This window comes from Panulirus ornatus, chromosome 40 (assembly GCF_036320965.1).
Source record: "Panulirus ornatus isolate Po-2019 chromosome 40, ASM3632096v1, whole genome shotgun sequence".
NCBI lineage: Eukaryota > Metazoa > Arthropoda > Malacostraca > Decapoda > Palinuridae > Panulirus > Panulirus ornatus.
In genome coordinates this window covers 16,150,500-16,167,725 of record NC_092263.1, presented here as the reverse complement: position 1 = coordinate 16,167,725, position 17,226 = coordinate 16,150,500, and the positions used below count along the sequence as shown (strand labels likewise).

Sequence of the window (17,226 nt, the reverse complement as noted above, 5' to 3'; positions counted from 1 at the left end):
TTTTTGCTATGTGAAGAAATACTTGATACTGACGTCTCCCTCCACAAACACAAAACATTGCTTTTGATTTTTATGATTTTTATGATCATTTTTCTCTCCTACAATTAGAACCCTAACCCTGATAGAGAAAATGCATTTGACCTGATCCTTATAAGTTAGGTTAAACACATTTTCATGAAAGGCCAGCAGAATTGAGGGCTTAATGACAACAAGAGTGAAGGGAAGATGGCACTGGACCATGCTCGTATGGGTCAGGTTAAAGGCCACTGGTGTTGAGGGGACAGCAAAGTTAAAGGAGTAAAGTTGGTGGAGTGAAAGGTGAGGATGTGGTGATGATGAGGGAATAGTGAAGATTAGGGTGTAGCAAACACAACTTTTGACTTTATCCTTAAAGGTGAGGTTTAAGGCCAATGATATTGAGGGTGTACTGATGATTATAGTTTACTTTAGTTGGCTTTAGAACTGGCCTGTAAGCATGCAGCAAAGATCCATTTGGAGGTATCTTGCACCATAAAGAACATAATGGTGAGAAATAGTGTGGAGAAACAGTGTATCCACTTACAAATTTGGAGCTATCTTGCACCATAAAGATCATGATGGTGAGAAATAGTGTGGAGAAACACTGTATCCACTTGCAAATTATATTCTAAATTTCCTTCTCTTTCTCTAGAACTCTTTTCCCTACCAGCCTAAATGTAAAACTATGGTCTAAACACCCTCTTCCCTTCCAAAATTCATGCTGTTCTCCATATAAGGGCTAACTAGTCCTTAAACACGATCAATCACAATCCTGCCATAAACCATGCCAGCAAAAGTAAGAACACATTACTCTAATTCGTACAGAATTCTTTACTCTGTCTTTATTCAGGATATAAATCATGGCCCTTACCACTTTATATGCTACCCTAACTAAATGACATGTTTTTTCATTTATATGGTGCTTGACTGTTCATACCACCTCTTACATTTCATGTTTCACTTTAAACCAGCTCTTTAATCTACTTTCTCGACTTCTTAAGAGCTTTATCCCATTTAACATGTATTCTTCCTGACACATTTCATACACTCTTACTTTTCACACAAGACATCCCTTTTGCACCTACTTACCTCCTTTCAAAACAGCTTGTAATTCTTCAATTATATACGATCCTGATGATCTATTCTTTTACTCATACTGCATAACCTTTATCATCATATCTTTTTTATCATCATACTTGATCGCCGTTTCCCACATCAGTGAGGTAGTGTCAGGAAACAGGCGAAGAATGGCCCATCCACTCATATACACATACGTATACATAAACTGCATAATCTATTTAGCTTAATATTGGAAATAATTTATTAAAAAAGGGGTTGACTGTATTGTTGACTGGTTGATAAGGTTATTTAATGTATGTATGACTCATGGTGAGGTGCCTGAGGATTGGCGGAATGCGTGCATAGTGCCATTGTACAAAGGCAAAGGGGATAAGAGTGAGTGCTCAAATTACAGAGGTATAAGTTTGTTGAGTATTCCTGATAAATTATATGGGAGGGTATTGATTGAGAGGGTGAAGGCATGTACAGAGCATCAGATTGGGGAAGAGCAGTGTGGTTTCAGAAGTGGTAGAGGATGTGTAGATCAGGTGTTTGCTTTGAAGAATGTATGTGAGAAATACTTAGAAAAGCAAATGGATTTGTATGTAGCATTTATGGATCTGGAGAAGGCATATGATAGAGTTGACAGAGATGCTCTGTGGAAGGTATTAAGAATATATGGTGTGGGAGGAAAGTTGTTAGAAGCAGTGAAAAGTTTTTATCGAGGATGTAAGGCATGTGTACGTGTAGGAAGAGAGGAAAGTGATTGGTTCTCAGTGAATGTAGGTTTGTGGCAGGGGTGTGAGATGTCTCCATGGTTGTTTAATTTGTTTATGGATGGGGTTGTTAGGGAGGTAAATGCAAGAGTTTTGGAAAGAGGGGCAAGTATGAAGTCAGTTGGGGATGAGAGAGCTTGGGAAGTGAGTCAGTTGTTGTTCGCTGATGATACAGCGCTGGTGGCTGATTCATGTGAGAAACTGCAGAAGCTGGTGACTGAGTTTGGTAAAGTGTGTGGAAGAAGAAAGTTAAGAGTAAATGTGAATAAGAGCAAGGTTATTAGGTACAGTAGGGTTGAGGGTCAAGTCAATTGGGAGGTGAGTTTGAATGGAGAAAAACTGGAGGAAGTGAAGTGTTTTAGATATCTGGGAGTGGATCTGGCAGCAGATGGAACCATGGAAGCGGAAGTGGATCATAGGGTGGGGGAGGGGGCGAAAATTCTGGGGGCCTTGAAGAATGTGTGGAAGTCGAGAACATTATCTCGGAAAGCAAAAATGGGTATGTTTGAAGGAATAGTGGTTCCAACAATGTTGTATGGTTGCGAGGCGTGGGCTATGGATAGAGTTGTGCGCAGGAGGATGGATGTGCTGGAAATGAGATGTTTGAGGACAATGTGTGGTGTGAGGTGGTTTGATCGAGTGAGTAACGTAAGGGTAAGAGAGATGTGTGGAAATAAAAAGAGCGTGGTTGAAAGAGCAGAAGAGGGTGTTTTGAAGTGGTTTGGAAACATGGAGAGAATGAGTGAGGAAAGATTGACTAAGAGGATATATGTGTCGGAGGTGGAGGGAACGAGGAGAAGAGGGAGACCAAATTGGAGGTGGAAAGATGGAGTGAAAAAGATTTTGTGTGATCGGGGCCTGAACATGCAGGAGGGTGAAAGGAGGGCAAGGAATAGAGTGAATTGGAGCGATGTGGTATACCGGGGTTGACGTGCTGTCAGTGGATTGAATCAAGGCATGTGAAGCGTCTGGGGTAAACCATGGAAAGCTGTGTAGGTATGTATATTTGCGTGTGTGGACGTATGTATATACATGTGTATGGGGGGGGGGGTTGGGCCATTTCTTTCTTCTGTTTCCTTGCGCTACCTCGCAAACACGGGAGACAGCGACAAAGTATAATAAAAAAAATATAAATAAATTGGAAATAATCTTCTCCAATATACTTTCAAACACTGTTTCTAAACGATTCAGCTCCTAGATTCATTTCTCATTCAAATCTTTCTCATGTCTATATTCCAACATACTGTTCATCTATCAGTCTACTGATATCTCTACCTCCCATTCCCTCCAGGAACTCTCATCAAGGGGATGGTCATGGTAAAAGAGTCTCCTCTTATCCTTAACCTTTAATGCTTCCTTACCATATGCCGTTCTAGGTAGTCTTCCCCTTTTCACTCCCTCCAGTACTCTTCCAATCTATTTCCCTATATTACAGGTGGTCTTCCTCTCACATCAACTCCTTTGATTGTACCATCATGCCCTCTCCTTGTAAACTCTCTATCTTGCATCCTTTCCACATGCCCAAACCACTTTAAAGTACTATGTGTCACCCACTCTACAATTCATTCCTTTTGTATTCCCTTCCTTATAAAATCTCTCAAAACCTCCTCAAAACTTTCTTCATTCCTCTTTTCGCCAATCTGTTCATACACTTCTGTGGCAGCTTGAACCAATGCACTCATTAAAAGCAGCACACTCACTAATTTTCAAACAACCAAACATACTAAAAGGACTCCATTAACATTATTTTGCATCGAACAATTCTTTAAGCTTATCTATACTGTCTGCTTTTGCAGTTTCCACTCTCCTTTCATGTATCCATAGTTCTTATAACAGAAGTGAAAAAAAAAAATATGAAGAATCAATTCAACAGTTTGAGATGTGAGGATAACTGAAACATTATATGAGTAAACACTGTATTTGCTGACTTTGTAATCAAGTTTACAAGATTGTTAATGTAAAAGATAGTTAAAGAGCTGAGGCTCATTAAGTGAAAAACACCTAACCTATATTACACAAACAGTTAATCAAAGAAAGATAATACCAAACTTTCATGCACACATGCATGCATCTGCATGTATTAGATCTATCTACCTATCCATCTGCATCTCTGACACCCGTTACCTTTGAGAACTCCCTCAAGGGGGTGGCCACAGCAAGTATCCTCATAACTGGTGAACTCCAAAGCTGCTTCTTAGTCTTTAGTACCTCATCCCAAACAGGCCACCGGCAGAGAGCAACTCTAGCACAGTATTTTAAGTCTCTCCTACTTAATATTCCGACCAAACACTACCTAATGTGTCTACATATGTAAAGTTCCAACTAACTACTTCTACCTAATGCTCCCATCTAACATTCCTACCTACTCCTTCTACCTAATGTTTCTACCAAATGCTCCTGTCTGATGGTCCTCAGTAATACTCCTATCTATTACTCCTACCATTTTGTCCAAAGGCAGGGATAGCGAGCACATAGCATTCACTGTATACAAAGAATGAGATAAATGAGTTAAGTGTTATCAAATGTAATGTGTAACAAGGAGAGATTGCATGTTTGTGAAAAGAATGCCAGCAGTCTATCTGTGGGTGCAGTATAGAGAAAAGACAGATGCCTGAGTCAGAGGAGTGCAACTTAACAACCACTGAAGTTCTGGCTCACTATGCAGCCATCACTAACCCTCCCTATACCCAGGTGGGTTGTATCAGTAGTGTACCTCCCTGGCTTGTGGCCATACACACACCTCATAAGAAATAAAGTGTAGCTACCTGGTACTGTGCTAAAGTTGGAGGGGACCTTGGACAGTCCATCAATTCTGCAGCTAGATCCACTCCAACAGCAACAAGAGACCCTGGAAAAAGATAAGGAATTTTCTTATGAAACCTTTGAATACACTTGCTGACTAACTAATACTAAACATTAGTTTGGTTTCTCTAGTGAATACAAATCCTGAAGAGATATCTACTATATGGTGTGAGATATTCATAGAAACATAATTCAAACACCTGTCCCCTAAACAGTGTGCAATCCTTTGTTCTGTATATCTATCTATTACCTTACACTGGGTGGATCAAGTACATTCATGCACCTCTTGTGACTCAATTTTGCAGAATTGGAATCCCCAGCCCCAACCCCACAAGAAGAACTAACAGGAAAGGATGGCTAATTTTTGAGAGGTAAACTTGCTATCCTATTAGTACCTGTGGTTACTATATTTAAATGTGTGAACAGTTCATTAAACAATGAATGAACATACCAGGTCTACTTGTTGTAGATGTAGGAATATGAGGTAGGTAATATGCTGTGTGTTGTTCTGTAGCAGCATATGTGAGGTGGGCTGGATGTGCTAACAGAAGAAAACCATAAACCGCTGCCACATCACGGACACGGACAACTGGAGATCCTATTCCAAAGGATGTAATCCCTGTTGGAAAAAAATCTATAAATTTTCCATTTCTGATGATGAATAATTCAAAACAGAAGTTTTTTTTTTTTTTTTTTCAAACTATTCGCCATTTCCCGCGTTAGCGAGGTAGCGTTAAGAACAGAGGACTGGGCCTTTTTTGGAATATCCTCACCTGGCCCCCTCTGTTCCTTCTTTTGGAAAATTAAAAAAAAAAACAGAAGTATGACATGAAATTTCTCAAGTCCTCTCTTTCTGCTATGAGGAAAGTCACCTCTAGCCACATGCTGCACAGATTTGCAGGTATCAGTTGTCAACACAAAAGTGGTCACAGCTGGTACAAGGAAAGACTTTTGTAAAAAGAGGGCAAAGTAAGGCAGGCCAAAGAGAGAAAAATTTTTTTCATGGGACTCAAGCACTGACATAAAACAACTTTTCAATTTCTTATATATAAGAGGGTGAAAGGCGGGCAAGGAATAGAGTGAATTGGATCGATGTGGTATACCAGGGTCGACGTGCTGTCAATGGAGTGAATCAGGGCATGTGAAGCGTCTGGGGTAAACCATGGAAAGTTCTGTGGGGCCTGCATGTGGAAAGGGAGCTGTGGTTTCGGGCATTATTGCATGACAGCTAGAGACTGAGTGTGAATGAATGGGGCCTTTGTTGTCTTTTCCTAGCGCTACCTCGTACACATGAGGGGGGAGGGGGATGTTATTCCGTGTGTGGCGAGGTGGCGATGGGAATGACTAAAGGCAGACAGTGTGAATTGTGTGCATGTGTATATATGTATGTGTCTGTGTGTGTATATATATGTGTACATTGAGATGTATGGGTATGTATATTTGCGTGTGTGGACGTGTATGTATATACATGTGTATGGAGGTGGGTTGGGCCATTTCTTTCGTCTGTTTCCTTGCACTACCTCGCAAACACGGGACAGCGGCAAAAAAAAAAAAAAATTATTTATTTTGCTTTGTCGCTCTCTCCCGCGTTAGCGAGGTAGCGCAAGGAAACAGATGAAAGAATGGCCCAACCCACCCACATACACACTTATATACATACACATCCACACACGCAAATATACATACCTATACATCTCAACGTATACATATATATACGCACACAGACATATACATATATACACATGTACATAATTCATACTGTCTGCCTTTATTAATTCCCATCGCCACCTCGCCACACATGAAATAACAACCCCCCTCCCCCCTTATGTGTGCGAGGTAGCACTAGGAAAGGACAACAAAGGCCCCATTCGTTCACACTCAGTCTCTAGCTGTCATGTAATAATGCACCGAAACCACAGCTTCCTTTCCACATCCAGGCCCCACAGAACTTTACATGGTTTACCCAAGACGCTTCACATGCCCTGGTTCAATCCACTGACAGCACGTTGATATTATATATTTATTTTTTCATTTCTTATCTTTTTATTTTATTTTGCTTTGTCACTGTCTCCCGTGTTAGCGAGGTAGCGCAAAGAAACAGACGAAAGAATGGCCCAACCCACCTACATACGCATGTATATACATACACGTCCACACACAAAAATATACATACCTATACATCTCAATGTACACATATATATACACACACAGACATATACATATATACACATGTACATAATTCACACTGTCTGCCTTTATTTATTCCCATCGCCACCCCGCCACACATGGAATAACAACCCCCTCCCCCCTCATGTGCGCGAGGTAGCGCTAGGAAAAGACAACAAAGGCCACATTCGTTCACACTCAGTCTCTACCTGTCATGTAATAATGCACCGAAACCACAGCTCCCTTTCCACATCCAGGCCCCACAGAACTTTCCATGGTTTACCCCAGACGCTTCACATGCCCTGCTTCAATCCATTGACAGCACGTTGACCCCGGTATACCAAATCGTTCCAATTCACTCTATTCCTCGCATGCCTTTCACCCTCCTGCATGTTCAGGCCCCAATAACTCAAAATCTTTTTCACTCCATCTTTCCACCTCCAATTTGGTCTCCCACTTCTCGTTCCCTCCACCTCTGACACATATATCCTCTTGGTCAATCTTTCCTCACTCATTCTCTCCATGTGACCAAACCATTTCAAAACACCCTCTTCTGCTCTCTCAACCACACTCTTTTTATTTCCACACATCTCTCTTACCCTTACATTACTTACTCGATCAAACCACCTAACACCACATATTGTCCTCAAACATCTCATTCCCAGCACATCCACCCTCCTGCGCACAACTCTATCCATAGCCCACACCTCGCAACCATACAACATTGTTGGAACCATTATTCCTTCAAACATACCCATTTTTGCTTTCCAAGATAATGTTCTCGACTTCCACACATTCTTCAAGGCTCCCAGAATTTTCACCCCCTCCCCCACCCTATGATTCACTTCCGCTTCCATGGTTCCATCCGCTGCCAGATCCACTCCCAGATATCTAAAACACTTAACTTCCTCCAGTTTTTCTCCATTCAAACTTACTTCCCAATTGACTTGACCCTCCACCCTACTATACCTAATAACCTTGCTCTTATTCACATTTACTCTCTACTTTCTTCTTTCACACACTTTATCAAACTCCGTCACCAGCTTCTGCAGTTTCTCACATGAATCAGCCAACAGTGCTGTATCATCAGCGAACAACAACTGACTCACTTCCCAAGCTCTCTCATCCACAACAGACTGCATACTTGCCCCTCTTTCCAAAACTCTTGCATTCACCTCCCTACCAACTGAAACTATGTTAGATGATTAAGGCATAATGACAATCAAATCATCCTACTGAATTTACACTTACCAGTTGGTGGCGTTGCTAAACCAACTGCAGAGGGAACAGAGCAAAATCCTGATGAGTAGGATTCCTGAGCTGACATCCCTAAGCCAACACCAGCAGAAGCATTTCTCCAAGGCACAGGTCCTGGTCCCCCAACAAGACCTGTCACCACACTTATTATCAAATCTGGTGAACATATACCATCGAGTGACCCTGTGGTTAGTTCTAGCTCCTGAAATGAATTCAATTAAATGAATAAAAAATTAAAAACAAACTCTGAAATATCACTGGTTATATGTATCAATGTGTCTATCAATATATATATCTACTTTTTCATGTATGGTTGTCACCTATATCTTTTTTTTCATACCTGATCACATCTCTTTCATTAATTATGTAGTGCCAGGAACAGACGAAGAAAGGCTACATCCATTCACATCCAACCTCTAGCTGTCATGTTTCATGCAGTGAAACCACAACTCCCTATCCACAGCCAGGCCCTACAGACTTTTCCATGGTTTACCCCATACGCTTCACATGCCCTGGTTCAGTCCACTGATAGCACATCAACCCTAATATAACACACTGATTCACTCAATTCCATGCATGCCTTTCACCTTCCTGCATTTTCTGGCCCTGATCACTCAAAATCTTTTTCACTCCATCCTTCATCTCTAATTTGGCCTTCCTGTTCTTGTTCCCTCCAATTCTGACACATCCATCCTCTTTGTCAATTTTTCCCCCTTTATTCTCTCCATCTGTCCAAACCATTTCAGCCAACCTCTCTAGCTCTCTCAACCGCACTCAATTTATCATCACACATCTCTCTTACCCTTTGATTACTCACACGAACAAATCACCTCACACCAAGTATTGTCATTAAACACTTCAGTTCCAACTCATTCTCCCTTCTCTGCACAGTCTCATTTATAGCCCATGCCTGGTATCCATATAATGTTGCTGGAACTGCCATATCTTCAAATATACCCATTTTTGCCCTCCCAGATAATGTTCCCTCTTTCCACACATTCTTCAGCACTCCCAAACCCTTCAGCTACCATGTGACTCACTTTTGCTTCCAATGCTCCATTCACTGCCATGTCAACTCTGCGGTATCTAAAATACTTCCCTTCCTCCAAGTTTTCTCCAATCAAACTCATTCTAACTAACCTGTCCCTAAATGCTAATAAACCAAATAACCTTGCTTTTACTCATATTCACTCTCATTTTCCTCCTTGCATGCACTCTTCCTAACTCATTCACCAACTTCTGCTGTTTCTCACTCAAAGCTGCCACCAGTGCTGAATCATTAGCAAACCTCAACTGACTAACTTCTCAGGTCCTCTCATCCCTCACAGACTGCATACTCTCCCATCACTCTAAAATTCTCACATTTAACTTCATCACCACTCCATCCATAAACAAACTGAACAACCATAACAACATCATACATCCCTGCTGCACACATCTCTCTCTCCCTTTCTATATACATAAAATATATTACCTATGTATTTCATTTTTTATATTTAACCATCATTTCCCTTGTATGTGAGGCAGCAACAGGAAATAGATGAAAGCAGGCACATCTGCTCATATACACACACATATATACATACACACACACACACACAAAGTACATATACATACAAAAGCACATATGTATACACATGCATATACATGCACATATATATACACATACATATACTTTCTTTCTTTGTTTCATACTATTCGCCATTTCCCGCACTAGCGAGGCAGCGTTAAGAACAGAGGACTGGGCCTTGGAGGGAATATCCTCACCTGGCCCCCTTCTCTGTTCCTTCTTTTGGAAAATTAAAAAAAAAACGAGAGGGGAGGATTTCCAGCCACCCGCTCCCTCTCCTTTTAGTCGCCTTCTACGACATGCAGGGAATATGTAGGAAGTATTCTTTCTCCCCTATCCCCAGGGATAACACACATATACATACACATATGTACACATATACATGTCCATACTTGCTTGCCATCATCCATTCATGACACCATGCTGCCCCACAGGAAACAGCCAAATGCATGAAAGAAAAGCAAAGCAATGATAAAATATACATTCTCTTCTCCCTCACACCTGATCGCTATCCCCCACATCAGCAATGCAGTGCCATGAAACAGATGAAGAAAGGCCACATCCACTCACATCTATACATAAGCTGTCATGTCTAATGCACCAAAACCACAGCTCTATATCCACAACCAGATTCTACAGTCCTCTCCATGGTTCACAGCAGGAACAGGATGAAATATTTTGGGGTGAGTTCTTTGTCTAGACTATACAATTTTTTGTCAACAGACAGTCTTTCCTAAGGTCAATTTTCATCCACGGTATAATCTCGTGCATGTAGAGTCAAGTAACACTAATTTTTTTCCCCACATTAATGAGGTACGAACAGATACAAAAACTGGAAATGAGTTTACCACTAGGCCAAGGGACAGTTGTTTAATGTTTCCCATGTCAATTTAGGGGAAATATTTGGTCAAGGCAGTGCCTGCTGGGAACACTGGGATCTGTAAGTTCAGATAGCAGTATGGCTGGAGTGAGCTTTTTACTTCTAATTAAAGGTTACTGGATTGGTACAAAGGAGAACAGATGAGAGACAGTCATTGCAGCCATGGCAGAAGTGACCTTTTAACTTCTGATTAAAGTTTACTGGATTGATACAAAAGAAATCAGATGAGAGACAGTCATTGCACTTGGACAAAACTGGGTGCCTAGCACGTTGAGGTGAGACCATATTGTGATGATTGTTGCTGACTATGATGCATTCATGGGCCACCCAGGGTTCAGCACATAGGTTCAAATCCTGGATAAGGCAGTAAGTCTGCAGTCAGGCCAACTGTTACTCCTTCCCTACAGGTTAGTTGCTAAAATGAGTACCTAGCCTATGATAGGGTAAATCGATATTCTATTTCATATCTTATTATACTTTGTTGCTGTCTCCCGCGTCAGTGAGGTAGGGCATGGAAACAGACGAAAGAATGGCCTAACCCACCCATATGCACATGTATATACATACACGTCCACACACGCACATATACATACCTAAATATTTTAATGTATACGTATATATACATACACAGACATATACATATATACACATCTACATAATTCATACTTGCTGCCTTTATTCATTCCCATCGCCACCCCACCACACATGAAATGACAACCCCCTCCCCCTGCATGCATGCGAAGTAGCACTAGGAAAAGACAACAAAGGCCACATTCGTTCACACACAGTCTCTAGCTGTCATGTATAATGCACCGAAACCATTGCAATAATGAGATGGCCTTGATTAATGCATTCTGTTGCTCATGCTGTCTCAACATTAAAAAAAAGTCATACTGTAAGGTTTATGTTGTGCTGTGAGGGAGTTCATGAACATAAAGAGAAATGTGGGGTCTATCAGGGGTTAAGAGGGTAGTGATGAATTTCTGTGGAATGCAATCATGCTGTTCTGTAAAAGCCAGTGTTCTATTTGCAAGATGTAGTATTGCACATTTAATGGTGCTTGTGCGGTGACAAGGTGCTGCAATGTAATTGTGTGGGGATGATGATTCTGGAGATCCAACACACCATCATACCATGATTCACTATACAAAGGATATTGATATAATGACTTGTAATCACATCTGACAAGATGTTGGTTTAACCACTGGTCCCACAGACAGTGTTCAGTGATCTGTTTGCTCTGATAATCTTTGGGATGGTTAGATATTCACGCTCTGGATAAGGAAAAACAAAATCAAGGAAGATGATGTGTTCAGTGATGAAACACAACAGAAACCTTGAAGAGTGAGAGCAGGGGAAAGGAAGGTTTACTCTAAAATATTTGAAGTGAAAATTACCAACTTTTATATATCATAACAGGAGCAGTTCTTGTTTCAAGAATAATATCTGCTTCGCTTTCCAGGAACCCATAAGCTGACAAAAGTTACTGATGCATCTGCTTAGTAGCACATAAAAATAATTTTCCTTAATAACAGTATACAACACTTACCTTACACATAAAGAGAATCTTGTCAAGAGCTTCAATATCTCTTAGTTGTGATAAGTTGAAGTCTCTGTAAGGTTGACCTTCAGCTAATAAAACTTTCAAAACGGATAATAATATGCCCAGTACACTAACTCTATCACCATTTTCATCCACACAGTATCTGAAATGATAGGAAGAATTTTGTTTCCATTAATCTTTAGTAGTTTGGTGTCTATACAGTCTCTAAAAACTCATCTATATCTATATCTCTGATGCCTATTTCCAACTGAACTCCCTCAAGGGGGTGGCCATGCCAATAGTCTCTCCATTACTAGTGAACACCAGTGCCTCTTCTTAGTCTTTAATGCCTCACCCTTAACAGGCCACAGGCCACTGGCAAAGGGCAACTCTAGCGGAGTGATTGCTGAGGCTCAAAACTCTTAAGATTCATGACTTTGAAAAATAGTTTTTTTGCCATCAAACACCTTACAAATATCCAAATAACTCATCTAAGTATCCCTTATCTATCTGTATATTACTGTAAACTAGGAATAATATCCAATGGTCACTCTATCTAACCACAATCCCAGAACTAAAGGATGAATACCACAATGCACTGCTCTTATAATAATCACAATGATCCTCTACATCAGCTCCATACCAGAGACAGTTTTCTCCTGTGTCTGTTAATGAATCTTTATATATTTCACATGTAAATTTTCTCACAACTAATGCTTTTCTTTATCACTACAGTCCCCATACAAAAAAATCCTTTTAGCTGTTTTTTTTTTCCAACAAATTCATGATGAGATACCCAGAAAAAATAACTAAAACCTTTTACTGTATAAGACTTATGACATGTTAGTAAAGCTGGGTTTTTCCAGCAGTTTTCCAAGATGTTACTATGCAGAGGTATGTATTATATATTTCAACACAAATGAGAAAGAGACTCTGGGTAGTTCCACATTGTTCTCCAGTTTTCCACAAACTTTTATATAGCATAGCTTGGATAATGATAAGTAAGACCTCGTAGCTGCAAAAGATTTGTTCAGCAAGAAAATGAGATCAAGTACTAAAAGCAGGAGGGGAGGAAAAATCAGGTGAGGTGTCTAAAAAGGAATCATCAGCATAAGAGTGAATAGGATTAGAAGGAGCGATCATTTATAAAGAGAGGAAAGACAGTACAAAAAAAGACAGAATTCTGAAAAACACCACTATTGATAGGATAAGTGGGCAAGTTGCTCCATCAGTGACTACTGCAGCAACACAGCCAGTGACTATGAAAAGAAATGAAAACAGCTGCTAAAGACTCTGCATACATGATCCTACTATGAAAATAGGAGCTACAATATAAAAGATATTCAGAAATTTTTCACATACTTGGTATGCTGTTCCTTTGAAAAATCACTGAAGAAAGTCTTCCAATTACTAATGAGAACATTCATAAGGTCTCGATCCACTAATATTGCTGGCACATGTGGGGCAACAGTGTAAACATCGCGGCATGCCAAGTACTGCACCACACTTGGGTGTGTACATCCATCCAGGAGAGCCTGAAAGTAAGTTCTTTATTCAACATGTCCTAGTATAGCAGCTGCAATCATTTACCCAAACTAGTAAAACAAGACAAACATATCAATTACCACATTTATTGATATTTGTAACACTTCTCTTAGCCCAATGATTAAGATACAAAGGAAGAAAATTAAAAGTTAAATAAGGTGTTTTATGAAAAATATATAATAATTTCAAATAAAAGAAACTAACTACACATTTTGTCTTTCTTTTACTAGTGTTCATCTTTCCTATTTCAGTTTGGTAACATCAAGAAATGAGAATTTGATGCAAAATACTCACTTTTCTCCTTTCTCTGTTCCTCCTTTTTAAAAATCATAATATTGAGAAGTAAGGATTTCCATAATCCAATACTTCCAACTCTCTTAAATACCTTTTACATCAAGGAGATAAAAAATTGATATCTTTTTCTTCCATATCCTCTGAAATATTGAGTAGAGAAAGTCATTCTCGGTGATAATGAGGGTACATCAAGTATAAGTTACATCAAAATTGTTTAAAGTTTGTACACTGGGTAGTGTGGAGGATAATGCAAGGGTCTTAAAGCAAGAGGCAGGTCTCAGGCATACTGGGTAGGGGAGGTAAATCACATAGAGTTTGCAGATGACACAGTTCAAGAGAGAAACTCCAGGATCTGAGAGCACGGTTTAAGGGAATATGTGAAAGGAGGAGAAAGGTGAAACTGAATGTCAACAAATGTATGGTAAGTGAGATGCAACAAGATGGGACAAGGTGGTCTGAAACCAAGTATAAAGGGAGAAAACCTGGAGGAAATGAAGTGTTATAAATGTATGAGTGGACTTGACAGTGAATGGAAGCGAGTTGTCCTAGGTACAAAAAGGTACAACAAGCATGTGGAAACAGATAATGTCAAACTGGGCAAAGATGGGTTTGCTGAAAGGTATAATGATACTAAAAGTATTGTTTGTACAAGAGGCTTGGGCCTTAAATCAAAAGAACAGAAGAGGGTAGACATGTTGGAAATAAAATGCCTTAGGATGGTTTGTGGAGAGATGGGTTGATCAGGCAAGGAAAGAAGTGAATGCCAATGTAAGAAAGAGGTGTGGCAGTAAGCAGAGTAAGAGTGAGAGAGCTGACCAGCGTGTGCTGAAATAGTTTAGACATATTGAGACGATATAAAAAGAAACTGATTAAAAGGATATATGTGTCAGAAGTGGAGGGAGCAAAGGGGAGAAAAAGACCAAGAGGGAGATGTGAGAATGGAGTGGGAGGCTTTGAGCTATCATGGCCTGAACACTAAACAACATGAGAAGAGTGCACAAGACAGAATGAATTAGGGAATTGTGTTATACAGAGGGTGACATGCTGTCAATGGACTGAATCAAGGCATATAAAATGGTCAAGGAAAACCACAGAGTGATATGAGAGGCTTAATCTGATTTCAGTGTATCATACATGAAAGCTAGAGAATGGATGAGAGCAAAGGAGGTCACATCACCTGTTCCTGGTCCTACTTTGCTGAAGCAGGAAATCCTGAATTAGTGTGAAAAATAATCTGTGAGCTACATTACCTTATCTTCCTGTAATATTTCAGAAGCCAACCATGTCCATAGGGGAGGACCATAGGTCAAACAATATGGTGATGTGTGTGTGCACTTCCTGGGTAAGTACAAGACAAATATGGAGTATATACATGCTCAGTGTCTTCAAGGGTAAGGTTGCATCTTGGGGCATGAATGTCTTGCGATACAGTGAATCAATATATATTATAGTGCTAGAAAGATGGGTAGTGTCCAGATTGCAAATGAAATATGTAAACTTGTATATGTCAGGAGATTTTGGTTTGAGGCAAATGTATGTCTCATGAAGCAGTGTTTAAGACTGGGTTAGGACGGCAGATATCTAATGCTTGTTGGGTTATTTCATTGAATGTTTTGTCAGTCTTCTTTGTATAGGTTGGTGAAGTGTAAAGTGGAGGTAGTTTTTTCACTTCTGCTTGGGGGTTGGTGGTTGGTTATGAAGAGTTTGGAGAAGAAGGTCCAGTTCTTTTGCTAAGAAATAGCCAACTTGTTGAGGGTGAAATTATATCAGAAATATTTTTGTTTCATTGTGTAGGTGCTGAATGTTTGTTGTTGCTAGGCAGCCAATAACTGTTCTTAGCCAATGATTGTTCTAAGTGCTCTGTTATGTGTGGTTTGTACCTATGATTTATTTTCTTTTCACTTGGTGGATAACCACAAACATGAGGCATAGTTTAAGGTGGAGCAAGGTATTGTAATACTGACCATGGGATCATATGTTGGCACTGAGGGATCTGAAAGCAAAAATGGGTGATGTGGCAATTTTGGGTTTCAGTGGGGGCATGGACTTCCCAGTGTACATGAAACTTGGGAACAGCTTACTGATATATGTGGTAAAAAAGATTGGTGACTGGAAATATCTGGTTTAAAATAAGATGCATACGTAAGTGTACATGCATGCGTGACGGTTGAGGGGTTAACAGGTATTCCTGAATTATGTGCTAACTGATAGGCATGCACACAGGAGCATCAGGTGAGATAACTGATCATTTCTTGGTAAAGGTGGTTGTGAAAATCTGAAAATATTTCAGAAAAAGAGTGTATAACATTTGTAAATGAAGTGATAAATGTGAGCAAGCTCAGAAAAGAAGCCTGTGTACAGAGATACCATGAGGATTCAGTGAAGAGCGGCACAAAATGGGAGTAAATGAAACAAGGCAAGTTGGAGAGGAATGGAAGGTTTTTTAGCAAGTAATGTTTGTGTGTGCAGGTGAAGTGTGAAAGCTGGAGATTGGTAGTGATCAAATACGGATGCTTGTTGTTTGTTCTTGACATGTCTGACATAAATTCAACCTGCACCCTCTTATAAATATAAATGGTCAACCACTTTCACTCTACAAAACTAACCACATAGTACACTCACAACATTCACTCCCCACACCACAAATATCAACACAAACAAAATATCCTTAGAACACTTACTGCCACAGTTTTGGGCAGGGAAAAGAACCCCTTATTTTCCTCTACAAACAATGCATCTGCTCCACCTTAAACTACACATCATCTGCCAGGCCATCTATCAGGTCAAAAGCAAACATAAAAAAGCTGCAAACTACACAAAACAGGACACTCAGAGCATTTACTGGCTGCCCAGTAACTACAATTATTCAAAATCTGCATTAAACAAAAATTATTCCAATACATCTCATGTCAACATGCAAAGCACTCAGTTATTTGCCACAGTATTAGATCTCTCTTACCCCAAACCACCACACAAACCACCACCAAATCCAAGGAGAAAAATAAAAGGCTTACCCACTATTTTACACTTTGGCAACCTGTATTTACAGAACCCCTTTCCCCAATACACATGACACTGACAGAACATATACACACTATAATAACTCAACAATCACCAAATAACCATCCTTCCAAGCCAATCTTAAATTCCATATCCCAATACATATACCTATTTCAAACTACTCTAGCTGGGCATGTACAAATCACACTTTCTTATCTGTGTCCTGGATGTCATCCATCTCTCCAGCATTACAAAAACTAATTCAATATATCACAAGACCAGTCATGCCATAGATGCAACTTCCATACAAAAATAT

At 40.0% G+C, this 17,226-nt stretch overlaps 1 protein-coding gene across 3 annotated transcripts in view; it reads right to left on the bottom strand.

The window, feature by feature from the left end:
* The window catches only part of LOC139761476 (lysosomal-trafficking regulator-like), a 174,209-nt gene that overhangs the window by 78,713 nt on the left and 78,270 nt on the right, over positions 1 to 17,226 (bottom strand). For all 3 annotated transcript variants that reach the window (XM_071685719.1, XM_071685720.1, XM_071685721.1), the window contains exons 22-26: positions 13,434 to 13,606; positions 12,078 to 12,234; positions 8,073 to 8,280; positions 5,107 to 5,274; positions 4,619 to 4,701 (exon numbers count right to left, since the gene is read on the bottom strand). In XM_071685719.1, coding sequence (XP_071541820.1) covers positions 4,619 to 4,701; positions 5,107 to 5,274; positions 8,073 to 8,280; positions 12,078 to 12,234; positions 13,434 to 13,606 — 789 coding nt within the window. The remainder of the gene's footprint in view (positions 1 to 4,618; positions 4,702 to 5,106; positions 5,275 to 8,072; positions 8,281 to 12,077; positions 12,235 to 13,433; positions 13,607 to 17,226) is intronic.